The sequence below is a fragment of the Pristis pectinata genome, chromosome 3 (assembly GCF_009764475.1).
Source record: "Pristis pectinata isolate sPriPec2 chromosome 3, sPriPec2.1.pri, whole genome shotgun sequence".
Lineage (NCBI taxonomy): Eukaryota > Metazoa > Chordata > Chondrichthyes > Rhinopristiformes > Pristidae > Pristis > Pristis pectinata.
The window spans coordinates 119,127,140-119,146,898 of record NC_067407.1 but is presented as its reverse complement, the minus strand read 5'-3'; the positions used below and the strand labels follow the sequence as shown (position 1 = coordinate 119,146,898).

At 39.8% G+C, this 19,759-nt stretch overlaps 1 protein-coding gene across 1 annotated transcript in view; it reads left to right on the top strand.

The window, feature by feature from the left end:
* The window catches only part of camkmt (calmodulin-lysine N-methyltransferase), a 287,014-nt gene that overhangs the window by 192,690 nt on the left and 74,565 nt on the right, over positions 1-19,759 (top strand). Inside the window, exon 4 of the mRNA XM_052013219.1 lies at positions 17,495-17,555. Within this exon, the coding sequence (XP_051869179.1) occupies positions 17,495-17,555 (61 nt within the window). The remainder of the gene's footprint in view (positions 1-17,494; positions 17,556-19,759) is intronic.

The following is a 19,759-nucleotide window of genomic DNA, read 5'->3' as shown; positions in this document are numbered from 1 at the left end:
CTCTGCTGAGCATGGGAGCACCTTCACCAGAAGGACAAAAATGGTTCAAGAAGGTGCTCACCACCATCTTCCTAGGGCAATAAAAGGTGGGCAATAAATGCCAGCCTTGCTGACAACACCCAGATCCTGAATATGAATATGAAAACTTACCTTCATTCTGCCTGAGGGTATTGCTGTTATTGTGGCTATGTGCTCTGGCTAGATCCATTCATCTTCCCAGATCACCAACCACCCAGCACTCCCCAGCTCCCTTCACATGGCTGTATTCAGCCTCCTCCTTGACACTCGCAACAAAGAGCACCAACAGAAACTCACAGAGGAGAAAAAGAGGAGGAACTGAAGAAGACTAACATGAGAAGGCTTTAACTTAAAAAAAATGGAAAGGAAGCAGCACAACTTGAGTGGAAGTGAGAGAAGCAGAATATACAGATGAGAGAGAGGTTTCTGTCTTGCGAAGTATACAGGTCCACAGGAGGTCCACTGACAAATAAAATATTTGTGTTTGTCAGAATGTAGGTTCAGTGTGAACAAGACACAAGCATGCTGTTTGATAGGACCCTGGTGGAAATGGAATTCTTGGTTTCTGTTTTCTATTTTGAACCCTGTGTAATTGAATAGGAATCAAGCTTCTTTTCTGCAGAAGCTGTTGGCACAATCACATGACCTCACAGTCACAGAGCAACTTTTCTTTCCATTAGACTGATTGTGTTACCAATGCTTTAGAGCCTTCAGTACTATTCACAAACTGATACCTTGTTTATTCAGACACCAATTCTGCATTTATTACCTGCAACGTGGTTGTCATTCTTATTTCCTCGGTTTCCACCCCCTGTTTGAAATGATTTTTTTTGTTAGCATTGTCTGAGCTTGTAATAGTTTCCCCGCTGGAGAACCCATCTGCCTTTAATGAGTTTTTTTTAAATTGTGTACAGGAATATGGAAGAGAACAGTTTGAGATTAAGTGGGGACAGATGAGTGTAAAAATTTCAGGGATCATATAAATAATGCTCCTGTGAACTGTTGCGTTCACGGTTTAGAAAAAACATTGGAAATATTTGTGTGACAGTAATGTATATTATTTAGAATGACATGTCACATATTTGAATAATCATCAGCTTTGCTGTGGGCGGCAACAGTAGCTGTTTCTATAATTCCTTTACGATCTACTCTCAATAGAATCTTACTGTAAAAACTTTTGTTTCTTAATTCTGACAAAGATCACCCCTTTTTTCCTTACTTTGACCCCTTTATAATTTTTACTCCTCTGAAGTTTAGGTTTCACACTTTCATTGCTAATTCGGGATGTTATGGTGAGATAGGATTGGTTCCGCTGTGGTTATGTCTGTCTTGGCAACAATGGTGTGTCTGAGGTTAAAAGTAACCGTGCCTATTTATTAGCCTGAGGCTGCAATGTTCCCACTTGATGGGATTATACCTTTGCTGACTTTGAAATCAAACAAGTTCCTTGCTCCATTTAGCCAGGAGTTTACTATAAATATAAAAGACTTGGCCTGATAATCAGCACTCTTGTGTAATTTCAACGAACATCCAATGTGTTGCCTATAAAATGTCAAAGTCATGTTCTAACCCTGCTGGGCAGTATCCAAAGAAGGCTAGGTAAATGGCATTGTAATTACTTTGGAACTAGGAAGAACAGAAGTATTCCTCCAGGACCAGGAAAGAATTCTGGAGCATCTGAATCCCTCTCCTAGCATCCTTTGGAATCCTTCCAGTGCTGTGTGTGGGCTCATAAATTGAGGGACGATGGCTTTGTCAAAACAGAAGAGGGCTGCCAGAGCCCACAGACCAACACAGTGGATGGCCAATGAGCTGAGATCAGACTACTCAGCTCAGCATTTCTCTACTTTTACAGTTTTGCTCTGCTTTCCTTTTTCCTCGCTTTGTGTACGAGCATGGTCCTGTATCTGATTTGCTCCCCATATGTCATCTTAAAACAGGAAGTTAGCCAATGTTGTTACTTTATGTTAGATCAGTACACCTCCTTCCTCTCTCCTCTTCCCACTATAGCATAATCCAAGGGACAGGCCTGCACAATAATGCATGAGCTCAGTTCTTGCGATGACTGGTAGCACTGGAACTAAGACCTTTAACTTAGCTGAAGGAAAATACCACAGATGCTGGAAATCTGAAATAAATGCAGAGAGTGCTGGTAAAGCTCAGCAGTTTGAGCAGGAACTGTGAGGAGGTACAGTCTGACCTGCCGAATATTTAACAAGTTTTATCAACTTAAATAGTTGAGATGCAGATCAGATCCTAGGTTACTGGATGGTGAAGACACCTCAGCTCAAAAATACAACCATATGGCACATATTTTTGTGTGCTGTGTGATTGAATTAAGGTGTAAACTTGATTGTAAAAGTGAGCACTTTTTAGCTCATTGTACCGATGCACAAAGCACAAAATGAGCACGGGTTCATCAATCCACATGCAATACATAACTGTTAAATACATACGCTGTTAATTATAATTGTGGATATGCAGGTAACATCCAGTGTGGAACAAAGATAGGAAAGTAAGACTGAAGAGAAGCAGCTCTATTTAGGATGACATCGATTACTTGCAGGTTTGTTGTGGAGTCATTTGGAGGAGAACACTTAACTGGACTGAAGGCTGAACCAGGAAGTCTGTGAATTTGGTGGATGTTGAAGGCAAGACTGGCCTTTATTGCTGCATAGATGGGAAACTTAGTAGAGATCTTGCCAGGTCACCAATATGACCAGCACCAGAAGGAGGGAGGACAAAGGCCACAAACAATCTGCTGGAGAAACTCAGCAAGTTGAGCATATCTGTAGGGGGAAAGGAATTGCCAATGTTTCAGGCTGAAACCCTGCATCTGGACTGAGAGTGGAGAGCGGAAATGGCCATTATAAAGAGGACAGGGGTAGTGGTGAGGGCAGGAGCCTGAGGTGATTGGTGGACTGAGGAAGGGTGAAGGATGGCCGGCAGCTTGAGCCAGGTAGGGGAGGTGGAGGGGTGGAGTTGGGAGACAAGATACAGATGGATGATAGATGGAGGCAGCCAAAAAAAAGGTAGATGGAGTGAGATAGGGTGAGACAGCTGCTGGCAAGGACAATGACAGAACTGACTTGCCAGAGGAGACTCATGGAAGATGGGACATAGGGCTTTTTTCTGAGGGCTTATCCTCCAGGAGCCATCCTCCTGTTCCATTGAGTCATGCAGCATTAAAATAGGTCCTTCGTGCCAGCCATCAAGTACCTATCTATACTAATCTGATTTTCCCGCTTTTTAGTCACAACCTTTATGCCATGGCATTTCAGATACTCTTCTAAATAATTCTTGACTATTCTGAGAGCACCTACTTCTGCTACTCCCTCAGGTAGTGCATTCCAGATTTCACCCACCATCTGGGCAAAAAAAATTCTTCCTCAAATCCCCTCTAAAATCTCCTACTATTTACCTTTAAACCTGTGTCCTCTGGTCATAGACACCTCTGCTAAAGGGAGCTGTTTCTGACCGTGTTCTCCATCTATGCCCCTCATAATTTTGCCTACCTCAATCAGAGCCCCACTCAGCCTTCTCCTCTCCTAAGAAAACAAGCCCAGCCTATCCCATCCCTCCTCTTGGCTCCATCTCAGGCAACATCTTGGTGAATGTCCTCTGCACGCCCTCCAGTGCATTCCTATTATGTAATGACCAGAAATACACACAGTACTCCAGCTGTGACCTAACTAATGTTTTATATAGTTGTACGATAACGTGCCAGCTGGAATGTCCCAAACCTTGGTTAATGAAGGCAAGTATCCTGCTTGTCCTCTTAACCACCTTACCTACCTCTGCTGCTGCCTTTAGGGTTCCTTGGACATATACACCAAGGTCCTGCTGTTTCTCAGTACTTCCTAGGTCCCACTATTCCTCGTGCATATTCTTGTCTTATTAGTTCTCCCAAAATGCATCATACATTTTTCAGGATGAAATTCCTTAATCTATTTTCTCCATTTGCCTTTGAGTTTATCCCTGCAGATGGTGAATAAGGCTTTCTAATTGCTTTTGTGTGGATTCAAAGTCACACATCATCCTAACGTAGAAATACTCCTCCCCTTTGCTGTGGGCTGTCTCATTCATTAAGTTGATACTGCTCCCATGACAGCACCCCGGGACGTACTTGCGCATTACTGTTTACTTTGTGTGAAGGTTCATCATGTGCACAGTAACACCAATTGCAAGTGAGTCAGGAAGGTAGCTCATCACCGCCCACAATGACAATAGGCTGAGCAGCAAATGCTGACCCAGTGATGCTCACTGCTGGAAGTGATAACAAATAAAGAGAAACCTATATCCTCATAAGGATACAGTTTCCACATTGACAACCTTCTAAAACCGGTACCTCAGTGTCTCTTTCTGCCAGAAATAAGCGATTTATTTTATAGAACATAGAACAGTACGGCACAGTACGGGCCCTTTGGCCCACAATGTTGTGCTGACCTATATAAACCTACTCCACGATCAATCTAACCCTTCCCTCATACACAGCCCATAACCCTCCATTTCTCTTACATCGATGTGCCTATCTAAGAGTCTCTTAAATGTCCCTGTTGTATCAGCCTCTACCACCACCCCCAGCAGTGCATTCCAGGTACCCACCACTCTCTGTATAAAAGAAAATCTACCTCTGACATCTCCCCTAAACTTTTCTCCACTCACCTTAAACGGATGTCCTCTGGTATTGGCCATTGCCGCTCTGGGACAAAGGTCCTGGCTGTCCACACTATCTATGCTAAATTTATATATGAAATCAAGAACAAAACTTTACCATCATTGAGCAATCACCCTTGTGTGTTCTCTTGGTACCTGTCTTTTGCTTGCTTTTGCCTGTCCTACAATTCTTATGCAGTGCTTTTTCCACACACTGCTCCTTTCTGTCTCTGAGACTGCAGTCAAACTGATCCAATATTCTAGTACCAGTTGGTTAATGGATAAAAATGTAAATTTATTTAGTTTGTCTACAACTTTTATGGCAGAAACATGATACAGTGATAGGGGATGTGTTCACTAATCGTAGCAATCTGCCTCTATTAGTTAGTCTATAATAGGTGTGACAGGAGGTCCAGCATTGGGAGAATATTGCAACTAAATGCATTTAGTGCAAGTGATTGATGATGAAAGGGTCATGCATTCAAAGTTACTTGTTCCTACTCAGCATGCAACAACCATTGCATGTGTCTCAAATTGCTCATCACTGCATCCCTGAAATTTATTTTCCTGCAATAAATCTATCTAATTTGCATTTGAATGAATCAATAATTCCTGCTTTCGTTGTCTCCTGAGGGAGCCTATTTCCGTAAATTAAGCAGTATCCCTTGGAAGTACTGTTTTGAATAAACAAATAAATTCTGTTGAGGTGCAGGACTTGTTCAAAACAGAAAAGTAAACAGAGGAAAAGGTAAAATAGCTACTGTGATCAACATATCTAATCCTTTAGAATCCTAAAAATTATATCATGTCACTACTCGATCTTCTCTTTTCCATTGAGATCATGGTCAATCTACATAATTACCATATCAAGCCATGGGAAATATTACAGCTGCTTATGTGCCATTTGCCATAGACAATATAAAATAAGTAGTTATGATCTTTACGTGTTTGCTTGCTGTAGAATCCTGTCACATTCCATCTCTTAACCTCTTCACTTCTCTTTAACAATGGTACTTACAGCACGCCTTTTTCACCAGTTTCTTAAAATGACTTTAAGGCTTGGTTCAAATCTTGTTTATTATCTGCTGCCATGAAGTCTCTTGGGGCCATTTAATGGTGTTAAGGTGTTACATAAATGCAAGTTGTTAAACTCCAGTTAGTTCCAGCATGCTCTTGTTCCAGTGGGTTCTCTTGAGTTTCCAAACAGCAGTGCTGAGCTGGTTTATGCAGAAACATTTCAGGTGATTGAAAACTTACTATGCATTGATCTGGTCTGAAACTTCAAGGCAGTCACTTTGGAATTGGACAGGAAATGATAGACATTGAATCCAAATTTTGAGTGGCTGTACCAATTTTGTTTGTCCTGTTTTATCTTCAGTGTCTGCTTACTGCATCATAAGGAAACTCCCCAGTAGAGGCTTACTGTTAACAATAATTTCTGGGTTTTAGTCAATATTTGAACCAAAAAGTCTGCCCATAGTTAGATTGGCATTAACCTCGCAGGAAAGTATATTCACAAAAGTAAGAATTTTAGTCATATTTACATAATAAATTCCATAACAAACTTTATTTAGTTATTATACATACTTGGAATTTTTTTTGATTTAATATTCATAATATAAAGGCAAATTGTTGAAACTTCACTTGTGAAACTGATGGTTGCTAAGTTAATTTATTGGGAATCTTTTTCGATTGATCTCTGTATTACAGTTAATTTAAATGAACTGTAATTGTTTTTTAATTGTCTTTTAATTTCCCATAATGCATGTAAAACGGAGTTACCATATGTTGAGCGGATAATGGATGCTGTGGGGTCAGTAATAGCCATTACAGTTCTGGCTATTATTTCCTCTTTTCATGGGTGCTCAGGAAAATGAGATTGTCACACTCTCTCTGATAGGCGTAGCAGCAGACAGCTAAAAGCCTCTTCATGTAAGGATGTTATTTCATAGAGGCATCCGCTCCGGATTATCTCTTTACTTCAAACTTCTGCCAGCTTGCACAGGAGATAAAAAAAACACACACACACAAAATAGCTGCAACCCAGGGGTGGTGTGGCTGTGGCCAGATGCAGTCCTCATCTTCGGCTTTCACTTTGATTAAGTCTGCAGCAACTAAAATTCAGTTAGGCCAAGAGGTAAATTTAATACCAGTTATGCACATGCTGTTCATATCACAACCATTTCACATGATGCCACTTAATTCCCTGAGAAGTGGAAAGGTAAATCAGTGGCTGGCCAGCTAAGGTGTCATAATGCATTAGGACCAGGGCTCGCTGTGGGGGATAATGGTTGTGATTGCTGTTGACTCGTGTCTCTGCAAAGAGCTTCATGTAAAATAAGTGACATTTAAAAGGCATCAAGATATGAAAGGAGAGCAAGCTAGAGGAGGGGGAAGATTGTGGTTCTAATCTTGCCACCTGAAAACAAAGTCTCTCTCTCTCTCTTTCTCTCGCCCTGAGTGGCCTGAAATGATAACTCAATGTGCCACAGCTGACCTCTCCTAAAGCTTTTAACTTGTCTTAACTTTTATAGTGAATCTATAAAATAGCTTCTGGGAGCTGCCTCCAGTCTCATGTTATCTCTTAATTCAAATTCAAAAAATCTTTTTTATTTTGTTTAAATCTGCTGCGTTCTGACATCAGTGCCTTCCATCCTCTGAGTGCTCTAGGCAGGAGAATGTAGGTAGCATTGTACTAGCATTAGCAAAGCTGGTCTCCAAAGGCTGGATTTTAGTCTTATTCCTGTAGACAAATCTCATTTTACAGTAAGCATATGCTGCAGTTAATGTTCACCTTGCAGATTCTTGTTTATAAAATCAGGAACCAATGAATGGGCACATTTTAGCCTGCTCACTGGTTTGTATGTAGACCGTTCAACTGAAGGACTGAGCTGCAGCTGATCCCCTGGCTCTTAGTTGATAGGGAGAGAGAAAAAAAATCTGAAGAGGCCAGCCCTGTTTGTTAATGCAGTTTTTAACCTCCTTAATGAACCACTTAGCCAAAGTTAGATGACAACCTAATCCATGTTTGCACAGGCAGGGGGTTTGGTAATGCTGAATAATGGCTTAGCACAGAGGATTGTTAGAAAGGTCACTGCTGTGTGTTTTTTATAATATTATTATTCTCAAACCTATACTGATTGTTGTTACCCAGTTTTCCATCTTTGCCTTGATTTTTTTCCCTCTCTCTTCTATATAAAAGTCTCCAGAGAATCCAGGTGACAGGCCTGTTATTTGAAAACTCACTAGGAAGGAGAGTAAGCAATTTGAGCTTAGCTGAAGCGTAATCTTGGGTTGTCAAGAAGAAACCCATTCAGCCTATGCTAATCAATCAGTAAAATCAACCGACCAATCATCTCTTCAGCTTAGCATATATCCTGAGGTCTGATATATCTATTAACTGCCCATCATGCAGCTGGTCCCAGGATGATGAGATTCTCTCAATCCGGCATTTGGAGGCAGATAACTGAGCTATCACAATCCCAGATAAATACCAAACTTAAAAAAAAATCTGGTAAAGCCTGGAGAGCAAGACAATGAAATACTATCCAAGTGCCCTACTGTTCACAGTATCAAGCCAGGCTTTTACAGATTGAACATAAAGATTTTACTTAAAAAAAATATAATTCAGTGTGTTTTTGATAGCTTTCAATTGTTTGTGCTTATGCCACAGAAGTGTATATGCTGGTTACATGTATTATTTTTAATGTCGGAAACTATCATTTTGCTTTTATTATAAGGTAGCTATGAAATGAGGTGATGCGCTATGACTGGTACGTACAGTACGAGCAACTTCTGTATCTGTCAAAATATTACACTGCTAATTGACGACACAATTGTTGGTTATCATTGGTTTTAAATTTGAACGCAGTAATCATTATACACATCCTCAGCTATGTTCTGCTGCCATTTTTGTTGTTGATTCAGCTCCCTATTTTTTCCAGTTTTCTTTCTAGGCTCCTGTAGACATTGCTGGGGTATCTTACCATGAGTGTAAATCTTCATCTCTTTTAATATGGGCAGTAATTATCGTTGAGCTATTTGACCATGAAATATATACTTGGCAAGCCTGATCCTCTTTTTTTCTGAGGTCCACGTGTGCATTATGAGCAAGTACTTCCTTTAACAAAAAAAGGATCAAGTTATTTTTATCCAACTGTTGATAGTCCACTGTGTGAATTGGTATCATTGTGTATAACAGGCTTGCACCATTTACGGTACTCTTAACATGGGTGGAACATTCCAAGACGCTCTGTAGAGGAATGGGAGGTGATGAATGGAACATCGGCAAGGTGCTCTATTCTCTCCTCTTCCCATTGTCCACATCCTCTTTCCCAGTAAAAATCGTTGGGGCATTTCACACTGTTCAATATGCTTTGTTTTCTGATATTGACTCATGCAAAAACTTGCATTGTGTATGCATTAGGGATAAGAAATTGACGTAAAATGGCAATAATCTTCAAGGAGAAATTATAATCCTTATCATCTTGGTGCATATTCTTAAGTTCATCAAATATAACAAAATAAAACATTGATTAGCTTTTATTATAACTTCTAAAGAAATGGGTCTTCAGATATGTTAGCTCATAATGTTTTGGCCAGTGCATCTATTTGAAACAGTAACTGAGTTAACATGGAAAAATATCCTTATTTAACCCTTTGAAGTACTGTCAAAGTAAATATCATTTGTGGCATCTACCCAAGGGCCCTGTATTTCTGACATGATTTTGGAAAGCTGGAGTTAAGAGGAAACTACAGTCTCGAGCTAAGTCTAATTGTGATTTCAAGTACTTTCTCCTCCACTGCTGAAGATGCTGTCAGGTTCAGTTTGGTTTTGTGTGTGTTAACTTCTGTCCAGTACCTTGGCCATTCTGCGTGGAAAATGAATGGTAGCAATAGATGTGACTGTGGAAGCATCACAATTGAAAGAAACATTGTCATCACTGGATATCCACTTGTGCAGACATTCTGCAGTGGAATTATTGAATAGTGAGCAGCCACAGGAACCCTGGCAGATCCCCCCCCCTCTGTCCTGTTTCCAGTCTTGTGTGACATGGCACCCCACTGATCTCCCATCTTTGATCATTTAACAGCACATGGGGAAAGACGTATTGTTCAGTTATAAAAAATAAATGCCAGTGATTTCTACTGCTCTTTCATTCAGTTCCCAGATGCAGCCTGGAAATTAATGTCTTGTGCGGAGCATGCTATCATTATTCACTGTGTTCTGTGTTGATATGGTAGCTCCCTTTGTATCTATTGGCGGCAAGCAGGTTTCTTGCAGATCTACCAAGAAGCAGCAGTGAAACCATAACCATTTTAGTGATCTTGATTGGGGAATAAATACCGGCCAGGGCACTAGGAGAACATCCTTGCTCTACTTTGGAATGTTGCCATGCATCATCTTGCATCCACTGAGACAGCATTTGGAGTTTCTGTTTAAAGTCTAATCCAAGGGAAGACATATCTGACTCTGTAGCACTCCCTCATTACTGCATTCGATTTTCACTCAAGCTTTTTACACAGGTGTCTTTCTGTTCACCTCCACTGAATCTGTGGTTGTTAGTGTCAATTTTTCCTGCCCTAGAACTTTGTTGAGTAATTTTGTCAAGTAATTTTGTCAGGGCAGTGTCCAGGCATAACCATCTTCATTTGCTTCACTGAAGACCTCCCCTTCTTCATTAGTCGAATGCTCTCCACCAACTGCTAATTGTACACAACTTCACAGTTAATGAAATAACCCATGCCTACACAAAGGAAGATCTGGACAAACTCAAGCTTGGTCAATAAGTGGCAAATATCAACTGCATTATGCAAATGCCAGGAAATGATTATCTCCAACAAGAGAGAGTACATCTAGCTTCACCGAACATCAGCATCCTGGGATTCACTGGTGACTGTGCATGTACAGTGACTACAAGAGCTGGCCAGAGACCCAGCATTCGGTGATGAGTGACTCTCCTTTTACCTTCTCAAATCTCTGCCACCAACTGTAAGTTGGGAATGTGAAGAAATTTTTCCATGCCAGGCTGAATGCAACTTGATCAACACTTCAGAAGTTCAACAACATTCAGAACAAAGCTGCCCATACAACTTCCTAAGCAGGCTGCCCCTCCACCACTTGCACACCCTGGCTGTAGTATTACTGTCTACAAGATTCATGGCAGCAATCATGATAGCTCCTTGGAAAGCATCTATGATCCCTACTATCCTGAAGGATGTGATTAGCATCAATGGCAAGTTCTCCTCCATTTCACACACCTTACTGACTTGGGTATGCATTGCCATTTCTTCATTGTCACTGGAGAGAAACCATGCACCACTTTGCTTAACAGAACTCTTGATTGCACCTTTACCAGGTTGATTGCAGCATTGGCTCCAGAAAGTGGATCATCCTCGCCTTTTTCAGACAATTAGGATAACACTAAATTCTGGTCTTGCCAACGATGCTTACATCCCAAGTATCAATCTAAAAAAACAATTTTAGAGGCATCTTGACATGATTTCATAGAATAAGATCACTAAGTGAGATGTAAAAAATCTGCTCTGAAAGTTCATTGCAAATTCTCATACAATGTTTTTCATTCTAACATAGCTCTCATGGCGATTCTTAAGTGTTTTATGCCTTATGTTATACATTTTATCATTAAGTTACTAACTTGGGGCTCTAAGTTAATGAAATTATGCTTTTGTCACCAGATTGTGAGAATGAAGGTGGTAATTACTATGTTACCAATTCCATTCAGAGAAAATCAGAACCATGGCTCTGAATACCAATTTTGGAACTTTGTTGTAGTAATCAAGAGTGGTGATTATCATTGTTCATGTTATGTAATGTTATTTTAGCATTAACATTATAAATATTATTTAAAACTTAAGTGCATATTACAGTGCTTCCCAGTGCATCAGGAAAGTTGTTTGGGAACATTTGCTTACACAAAGGTTTCATTACTGTGTTCCTTACCACATCCCAGGATTCTCTGAATTACTTCCTGCTCCTGTGCTACAGGCACCCACAGAGAGTAGGAAAGGCACAGTGAGAGGAAGCAAAGGGGATTGGGGCACAGAGGAAGGACACTAATGTTTGGAGAGGCTCTGAAATGGGATAGATTTCTAATTGGCTTCAGCCAGGAGGTACAGAGGAGAAATAGCAGGTTTTATTGTTGGGAGTGGGAATTGAGAACAGGGAAGAATTAATCAGAAGCTATTATAACAAAAAAATTGCAAAGGTTAGAGCATTATAAAAAAAATGTTTGAACATTAAGAATGTGGGACTGAGAATTTAGGTGGAATATGTGGGTAGTATGCCAACCTTTAATGCATTAGTAAAAGATTGTATCTCCATCTATCTCTGTATCTGTGGGGATCCAGCAGGGCATTCTGGTTTGCAACATCCAGCCAATTCTGTACACATATTTCCATCTCCCCATCTAGGATAACCACAGTGCAATGATTGCATCATCTTAATATAGCCTAGATGTGATTAACTTCTATCAAACCTGCGACTCCACAAGTTTTAACCATTAATTTCATGGCACTTTAAATTTTTATTGGAATTTGTTGATACTTTTGCTAGCAGTGTACCAAGTGACAGTGATATTTACACATCTGTGTTTTGTATAGAACCATCTGTAACATTTGTTTTTTACCTGGTAGTTTAGTGCATGTCGTTCTATACATCACACATCTGAAAATGAAAGTGGTGACTTTCAAGTGTTTGTAATATAGAACATAGAACACTACAGCACAGTACAGGCCCTTCGGCCCACAATGTTGCGCCAACATTTTATCCTGCTCTAAGATCTATCTAACCCTTCCCTCCCACATAGCCCCCTATTTTTCTATCATTCATATGTCTATCTAAGAGAATATCTAATATCATAAGGTTTAGAATAGCTATGGAAAAGGGACATAGTATAGTAATAATCCATAAGCGAGAATGATAGGAAAATTCAAGCCAGAGGTCAATGACACAGAAAGATGGAGAGTAAAATTGAGTGGGGAACAAATGCATATCATAGAGTGAGATTGTTAACAAATGCAAAAATCAGGTTGATTACAGAAAGCTCAGAATGGAAGTGAAAAGGAAAATGAGAGACAAAGAAAATCATAAAAGGGAATCCTAAGAGTATTTTGTGAACAGGGTAAGTGTTGTAGGAGGAGAAGGGGGACTGATCAGAAACCGGAAGGGAAACCTACCATGGATGCGGAGGGCAGGGCTAAGGCACTAAGTAAATACTTTACATCAGCCTTCACCAAGAAGATGCTGCTGCCGAGGTCTCAGCAACAGAAGATGTAGTTAGATTCTGGATGGGCCAAAACTTGATGATGAGGAGCTGTTAGAAAGTCAAGCTGCAGTTAAAGTGAATAAATTACTTGGACCAGACAGGATATGTTCTAGGTTGCTGAGGGAAGGAAGGGAATTGCAGGGGCCCTGGCCATAATCTTCCAAACATCTGTAGATTTTGGAGCACTGCCTGAGGACAGGAAAATTGCAAATGTTACACTTTTCTTCAAGTATAGATGAAGGGATAAAGCCCGGTAGTTACAGACCAGCCAGTGGAAGAAAGTTCAATTGGGTACAAAATTAGCAATTAAGTGGATGATTACAGAAAGCCAGTATGAACTTGTTAAAGTCAAATTGTATCTAACTTGATAGAATTCTTTTGCGGAGAAAGATAAAGCTGATGAGGGAAATGCTGTTGATATGCAACATATGGACTCTCAAAAGGTGTTTGATAAGATGCCATATAATAGGCTTGTCTTCAAGGTTGAAGGCCATGTAGTAAAAGAGAAGAATGCATTCGAGTTCCCCAAGTTTCCAAATTTACAGTTGATACAAAACGTTAAGGAATATTGGACTAATGAAGACAATTGTAATGGACTTCAAGATGATAAAGACAGGCTGATGGAATGGGCATTTGTTGGCAGATGAAATTTAATGCTGAGCGATGTGAAGTGTTAAATTTTAGTCAGAAAAGTGATATGCATTCATTATAAACTGGAATTCTCAATTCTAAATGGGCTGAGAAACAGATCTGGGGTTTATGTGCATAATTTGTTGAAAATGATAGGGAAGATTGTGAAAGTGGTTATAAAAGCACATGGGATTCTTGGCTTTATAGAGATATAGATTATAAGAGCAAAGAAGTCACGATGAACACTTATATAAACCACTAGCTTAGGCACATATTGAGTATTATGCCCAATTCTGGGGCGCCATTCTAGAAAAAGTGCAATGTGCAGAAGATATTTACCAAAATGATTCCAAGGTTGGGGGACTTTAGTTCTGGAGAAACTGGGGTTGTTCTCTGTGTAGTAGAGGAGGTTTCAAGGGGATCAGATAGAGGTATTTAAAATCATGAGGTAGATAGGGAGAGATGCTTCCAGTTAGCAGAGGGGTCAAGAACTCTGGGACATAGAATGAAGAGGATTGGCAAAAGGATCAAGAGCGACTCTGGCTGGCATGGACGCAGTGGGCCAAAGGGCGTGTTTTGATGCTTCATGACTCTATAAACTAGAATGGACTGTCAGAGGTAGTAGAGGAGGCAGATTCAGTGGTAGTGCTCAAAAGGGAGCTGGATAAGTATCTGAAAGGAAAAAATTTGCAGGGCTGCAGGGAGAGAGCAAGAGTGGGACAAGCTGAACTGCTTGGACTTGACAGGCCAAATCGCATCCTTCCACACTGTAACCATTCTGTGGTAAAAACAAAACTAAAGGTAATTTTCTTTCCCTGTAGAGTATATAAATTTGAAGTAGGAAAAAAAAACACTTAACTCTAACAGTTTAGCAAAGAGATTGTATTTTTGTCAAATCCGGGATTGACCGAGATTCTGTCTTCCATAGAAAGTGAAACAGAGTTAATGTTTCACATTGAAAATCCTTTGTCAGAACTGGAAATGTGATTCACTTTTGCTGTTCTTTGCTCTTCAATTTCCATTCTTCATTGTGTGCCAGAGAGCCTTGGTATGTGTGCGTGTGCATGTGCCCTAAGCCCAAATGTCTCCAACTGTTTCATCAGTGAATTTCCCATCCACCATAAGGTCAGAAGTGGGGATGTCCATTGATGATTGCACAGTGTTCAATTCTATTTGCAACTCCTTGAGCAAATGAAATAATCCGTGCTTGCATGCAGCAAGACCTAGAAAAAATACATATCAAGTAACGTCCATGTCCTAAAAGTACAAGGCAGTGACAATCTCCAACAAAAGAGAGTTTAACCATCTACCCTGATATTCAATGGCTTTTCCAACTTCAAGTCCTCATTCCTCAAGATCTGGAGCCACCATCGACTCTGGCCAGAGCAGCTGCATACATTTTTTAGCTAGAGTAGGCCAGATGCTGAGCATCCTGCAGTGAACCACACACCTGACACCCCAAAGTTTTTCCACTATCTACAAGGCTCAAATCAGGATTACATTGAAATATTCTCCACTTGCCAGGATGAATTTACTCCAAAGTATTTCACGACACCACCCAGGACAAATTAGCCCCTTTAGCTGGTACCCCTGTCAAGCACTCTAAACGTTAATGAATTGCAGTATATAAAATGCACAGGAGTTACTCATCCAATTTACTCTGACAGGAGCTACAATCTCTACCACCAATAAAGATAAGAGCAGCAGGTGCATGGAAACACCACCTCCTGCAGGATACCCTCCAAGTCACACACTATCCGGACTGGAAACTATATTGCTAGTCCTTCATCATCAGTGGCTCTGAATCCTGCAGCTCCCTATTGCCCCAACAGTGTAGTCAGAGTACCTTCACCAGAAGGAGTGCAGTAGGTGAAGAAGGCAGTTCTCCACCACCTTCTCAAAGGCGATTAAGGATGGACAATAAATGTTGGCCATGTCCAGCAACAGGGAAGACAGTCAGATGTGCCAGCCTCTGACTTAGTGGACGTTTTGGATTGGTGCTTTTGAACAAGTGTGTACAGAAGTCCCAAGATTTCTTGAGGCATGCGTATCTGATAACTGGTGGTTTCCATAACCAGTTTGGTTTCATTGTCTGCTTAATCTGACTGGGAGAATAATCACATTTTGTCATTTTAAAATCACTGCCTGCATATAAGTTCAGTTAAAATCTTATGGAATATTCCACCATCTTTAGGTAGATCTCACCATTGAAATTGAGTTACTTTATGAACTTGACATAAAAATGTTTTCCAATGAAATACAAGAGCTATTGCTGCAATTTTTAGGTTTTTTAGGCATATTGTAGGCACTTGACTTTCAATTGTGTTATTTCCCTGGTAGTGTTGACCAGCATGGTACTTTTTTCTCCATCTCTTTATTCTCTTTATTTTGACATACACAGGATTATGAATGGCTTGGAGCAAATAAGATCAATTTAATTAAGAGTTCAGATGTTCACAAGAATTATGAGGGTGAAGTTGAAACAGTTATATATATTAATTGAGCAGTGAGATTAAACTATGGCATTTTCCTTGCTCTTTGGCATTGGTAATCTTTTTAATTGTGCACATTGTGGTCCTATTAACACTGAAATAATTTGAACGATAATTCAAAGTGGTGGTGAATAATATTGCCACATGATTCACATGAATCTACATAATCATATTATTGTGCAGATTCTAATGCAAAATGATGTTAATATTCTGGCTTGTGTTTTAGTTTAGCATCAAATTCCCTGCATACAGGTTGAAGGAAAATTGGAAACTGCAGTATGATGTGCAGATTTGTGTTGGTGAAGATGCTGTCTTGTTAAGCAGTCATTTTGCAGATTTTCACATCTGCCTGGGGTGGTGATTTCAATGCTTTTTAACCCTTGGGTTGGAGGCAGGGGGTGGTGCTCTGGCGTATTTAGGGCTGATTTTCACCTGCAACCAAAATAGAGCATGGATAATTCAAACTTGATAAAATGAGGTTAGGTGTTGTCCTATAAAAGAAGCCTTTTTTTATAAAAGTAACCTGTCCTGCAAAATCAAGGATATGAACACTTCTTCTAACTAGACACTAATTGTGGCATTTCATTTAAATTCTGTCACGGCCTTACTGTCCAAGAATATTCACAACCTTTATTACTTGAAATGCATCTAATTCCAACTGAATCCAGGAAGAATTTTTTTTATTAATCCCAGTTTGTTTCAAGATGCCAGTAGTAGATAATGAACCATTTACATACTTAACAAACAAATCATAACATTCAATTATTTTATGTTTTTGCTGTTTTCCACTTCAAAGCTTTAAAATTATTTATTTCTTCTGAAGGAATAGCAAAGGAAGCTTTTTGTTTCTCCTAACAGTGTGATTCAACTCAAAATAGACAACTGACAAGGCCTGATAAGCTGGTTTATTGTTGAATATCCATCTATTTATTTATTTATTTGTTTTCTTTGGTGCTCATTGGTTAATTTTTTTGGCAAGAAATGGTTGACTTGTTATTTTTGCAACCTTTAATTCTACATTTGGTGAAGCAACAGTAAAAATTGCACCTGTAAAATGACGTTTTATTTTTGTCACATGAGCTCTGGCAGCTTTATGGCACAATTGTGTTTTTAATAAGGCACCTGCCTGAACCAATAATTTGTGACTTTTGAGCCTAAGCTTCCTTCTTTTATCCCAGCTACTGTTGCAATTTATGTAATTAATATTGGTGCTTTTCCCCACATATAAATCTGAAGACTTTGAACTATTTTGCCAATTTAATCAATGGGCTGGATTAGCAACAAGCTATGGGAAATGCAGATTAGAAGCTACAGTATTGTGCATTAAGATGTTTTCCCTCTGGAGAAAGGTAGTGATTTCATGCTCTTGTTGTCCATTAGCTAACAACACTTGCTCTCATTTTGTTTCAGGCATCTGGCCTTCAGAAGAGGTGTTGGCTTATTACTGCATTAAACACAGTGATATATTTAGGTATGTAGAAGGATTTGTCTACTAATATACCAAGTTGATAGTTCTTCATTTACTTTGTGCTACTTTATCTCCACAGTTCAAGGTGAATTCCAACTTCTTTACATAGACATGGTGTTTTTGCCTAGAGGTACAAAATCAGAACTGTACTTGTCCCTTTCTTAATAAAGTATGCCAAAGACTTGACGTGTGTGCACACACACAGCAATACTCACACATGCACACAGCAATGCACACACTCGGCAATGTTCACACGTGTACACAGCAATGCACGCACACACAGTAACGCACATGCACACAGAGCAATGTACATATGCGCAACACAGCAAGGCACACTCACTCACATGCACACACAGCAATGCGCACACACACATGCACACATAGCAGCACTCACACATGCACACACAGCAATGCGCACGCACACATGTACACACAGCAACACCCACACATGCACACACAGCAATGGAGACACACAGCAATGCACACAGAGGCACACATAGCAACTCACGTGCAAGCACACAGCAACATACATGTGCAAACACACACACACACACCCAAAACAATGCACAGACACAGAACAATGCACATGCACACACACTCAGCAATGCACATGCACACACAGCAATACTCACACACACACACACACACACACACACACACACACACACACACACACACACAGAGCAATGCACACACACACAGAGCAATGCACACACACACACAGCAATGAACATGCACACAGCACTGTGCACGGGCACACACAGCAACACGCACACACAGCAAAGTGTGCATACATATACAGTAACACAAACGCACACATGGCAACGTTGTCACGCGCACACACAGCAACGCACAGGCATGGACACAGTGAAAAGAGATGTAGGGAAGTCATTGAGCAAACTTTAATCTTCAATTAAAATGTTGGCACTTATTCAGTTTTAATATTTCAAAGAATAGTTTACTTAGATATGTACAAAATTACTTATTTTTACATTATAGTTTTGGAAAAGATATTTGTGTGTGATGAGATAGTGTTACTGTGTGTCATGCCTGATATGGAGCAGAGAGAATGTGCGGGCCCTCATTTTAAATGCTGCTCTTTTCTGGATTTTGACTTGACAGCTAAATAATCACACATTAGACATTTTCTCTCTTTCACAATTGAACCGATTTCAATTAAAATGTAACGTTTTAAGCAATCTGGTAATAGTAGAAGTTGTCTGGCCCTTGTTGAAGAAGAGAATCCTTTTTGGGCTTTTGTCGTTAAAAGACAAGTGCTTGGTTAGATAAAACAGACAAATCAGTTTTTAAATTTGTTTTCTTGAAAAAGAAGTGTGCACAATTACAGGCACTTACTGCCACTTCAGGCCTGAGAATCTACCAATGTAGTCTGTTAAAATTCTTGCAATAATTCTGTATGTCTTCCTTTTTACATATTGATCTCTTTTAATTTTTCATTCTGATAAAGTCATTAAATATTTGTGCTGATACATTTGTTTTATTTTAGCTTTACTTCTCACTGTCAGTACTCCCAGTTCAACAGCATAGCTATTTGAGAAAGGCTCCTACAAGGGCAAAGTTGGGAAATATCTCTTCTAGTATAGACCTAAGCTAGGAAGGTTCCTGGTTTTACCCCAGTAACATGCTCAGTTAACTGATCTCAGTGGGTTTTCAGTGTTCCCAATTGAGGGAAAAAAAGGTCTTATGGCTCTGTTCAGACTTGAGAGACCTTGGCTAGAAGATGTTCATGGATGGCAGTTGATGAGCGCAGAGTTGGATCAGGTATGTTGACTTGTGCACTAGGAAAGCTTGCCAGCATTCCATGCCAAGGATCACATACAAAGACTGACAACTCAGGTAAGGTCCAGAAAACATGATTATATGTAGGACCATGTCTGAATGCATGTTGGGGTGAAGAAGAGGAATGAGGGAAACAGTTCATAACTTTTTAATGTATTTTTTTTCTTTTAAAATGCTGCAAGTATTTAAACATTTACATTGATTTCTACACTGATCCAAGAAATAGATTGGGATTGTTTAACAAGACCAAAGATGAAATAGCAACAGTCATTTACTTAGATTCTGCTAAGATCTAGTGATTTCAGCTATGCACTTCAATTCAATACATCCTAACTTGCACAGTTGGAATAAGTAACTGCTTTCAATTAGCTTTCCAAGATGATGATCACAAAAGATAGAAGTAAAAA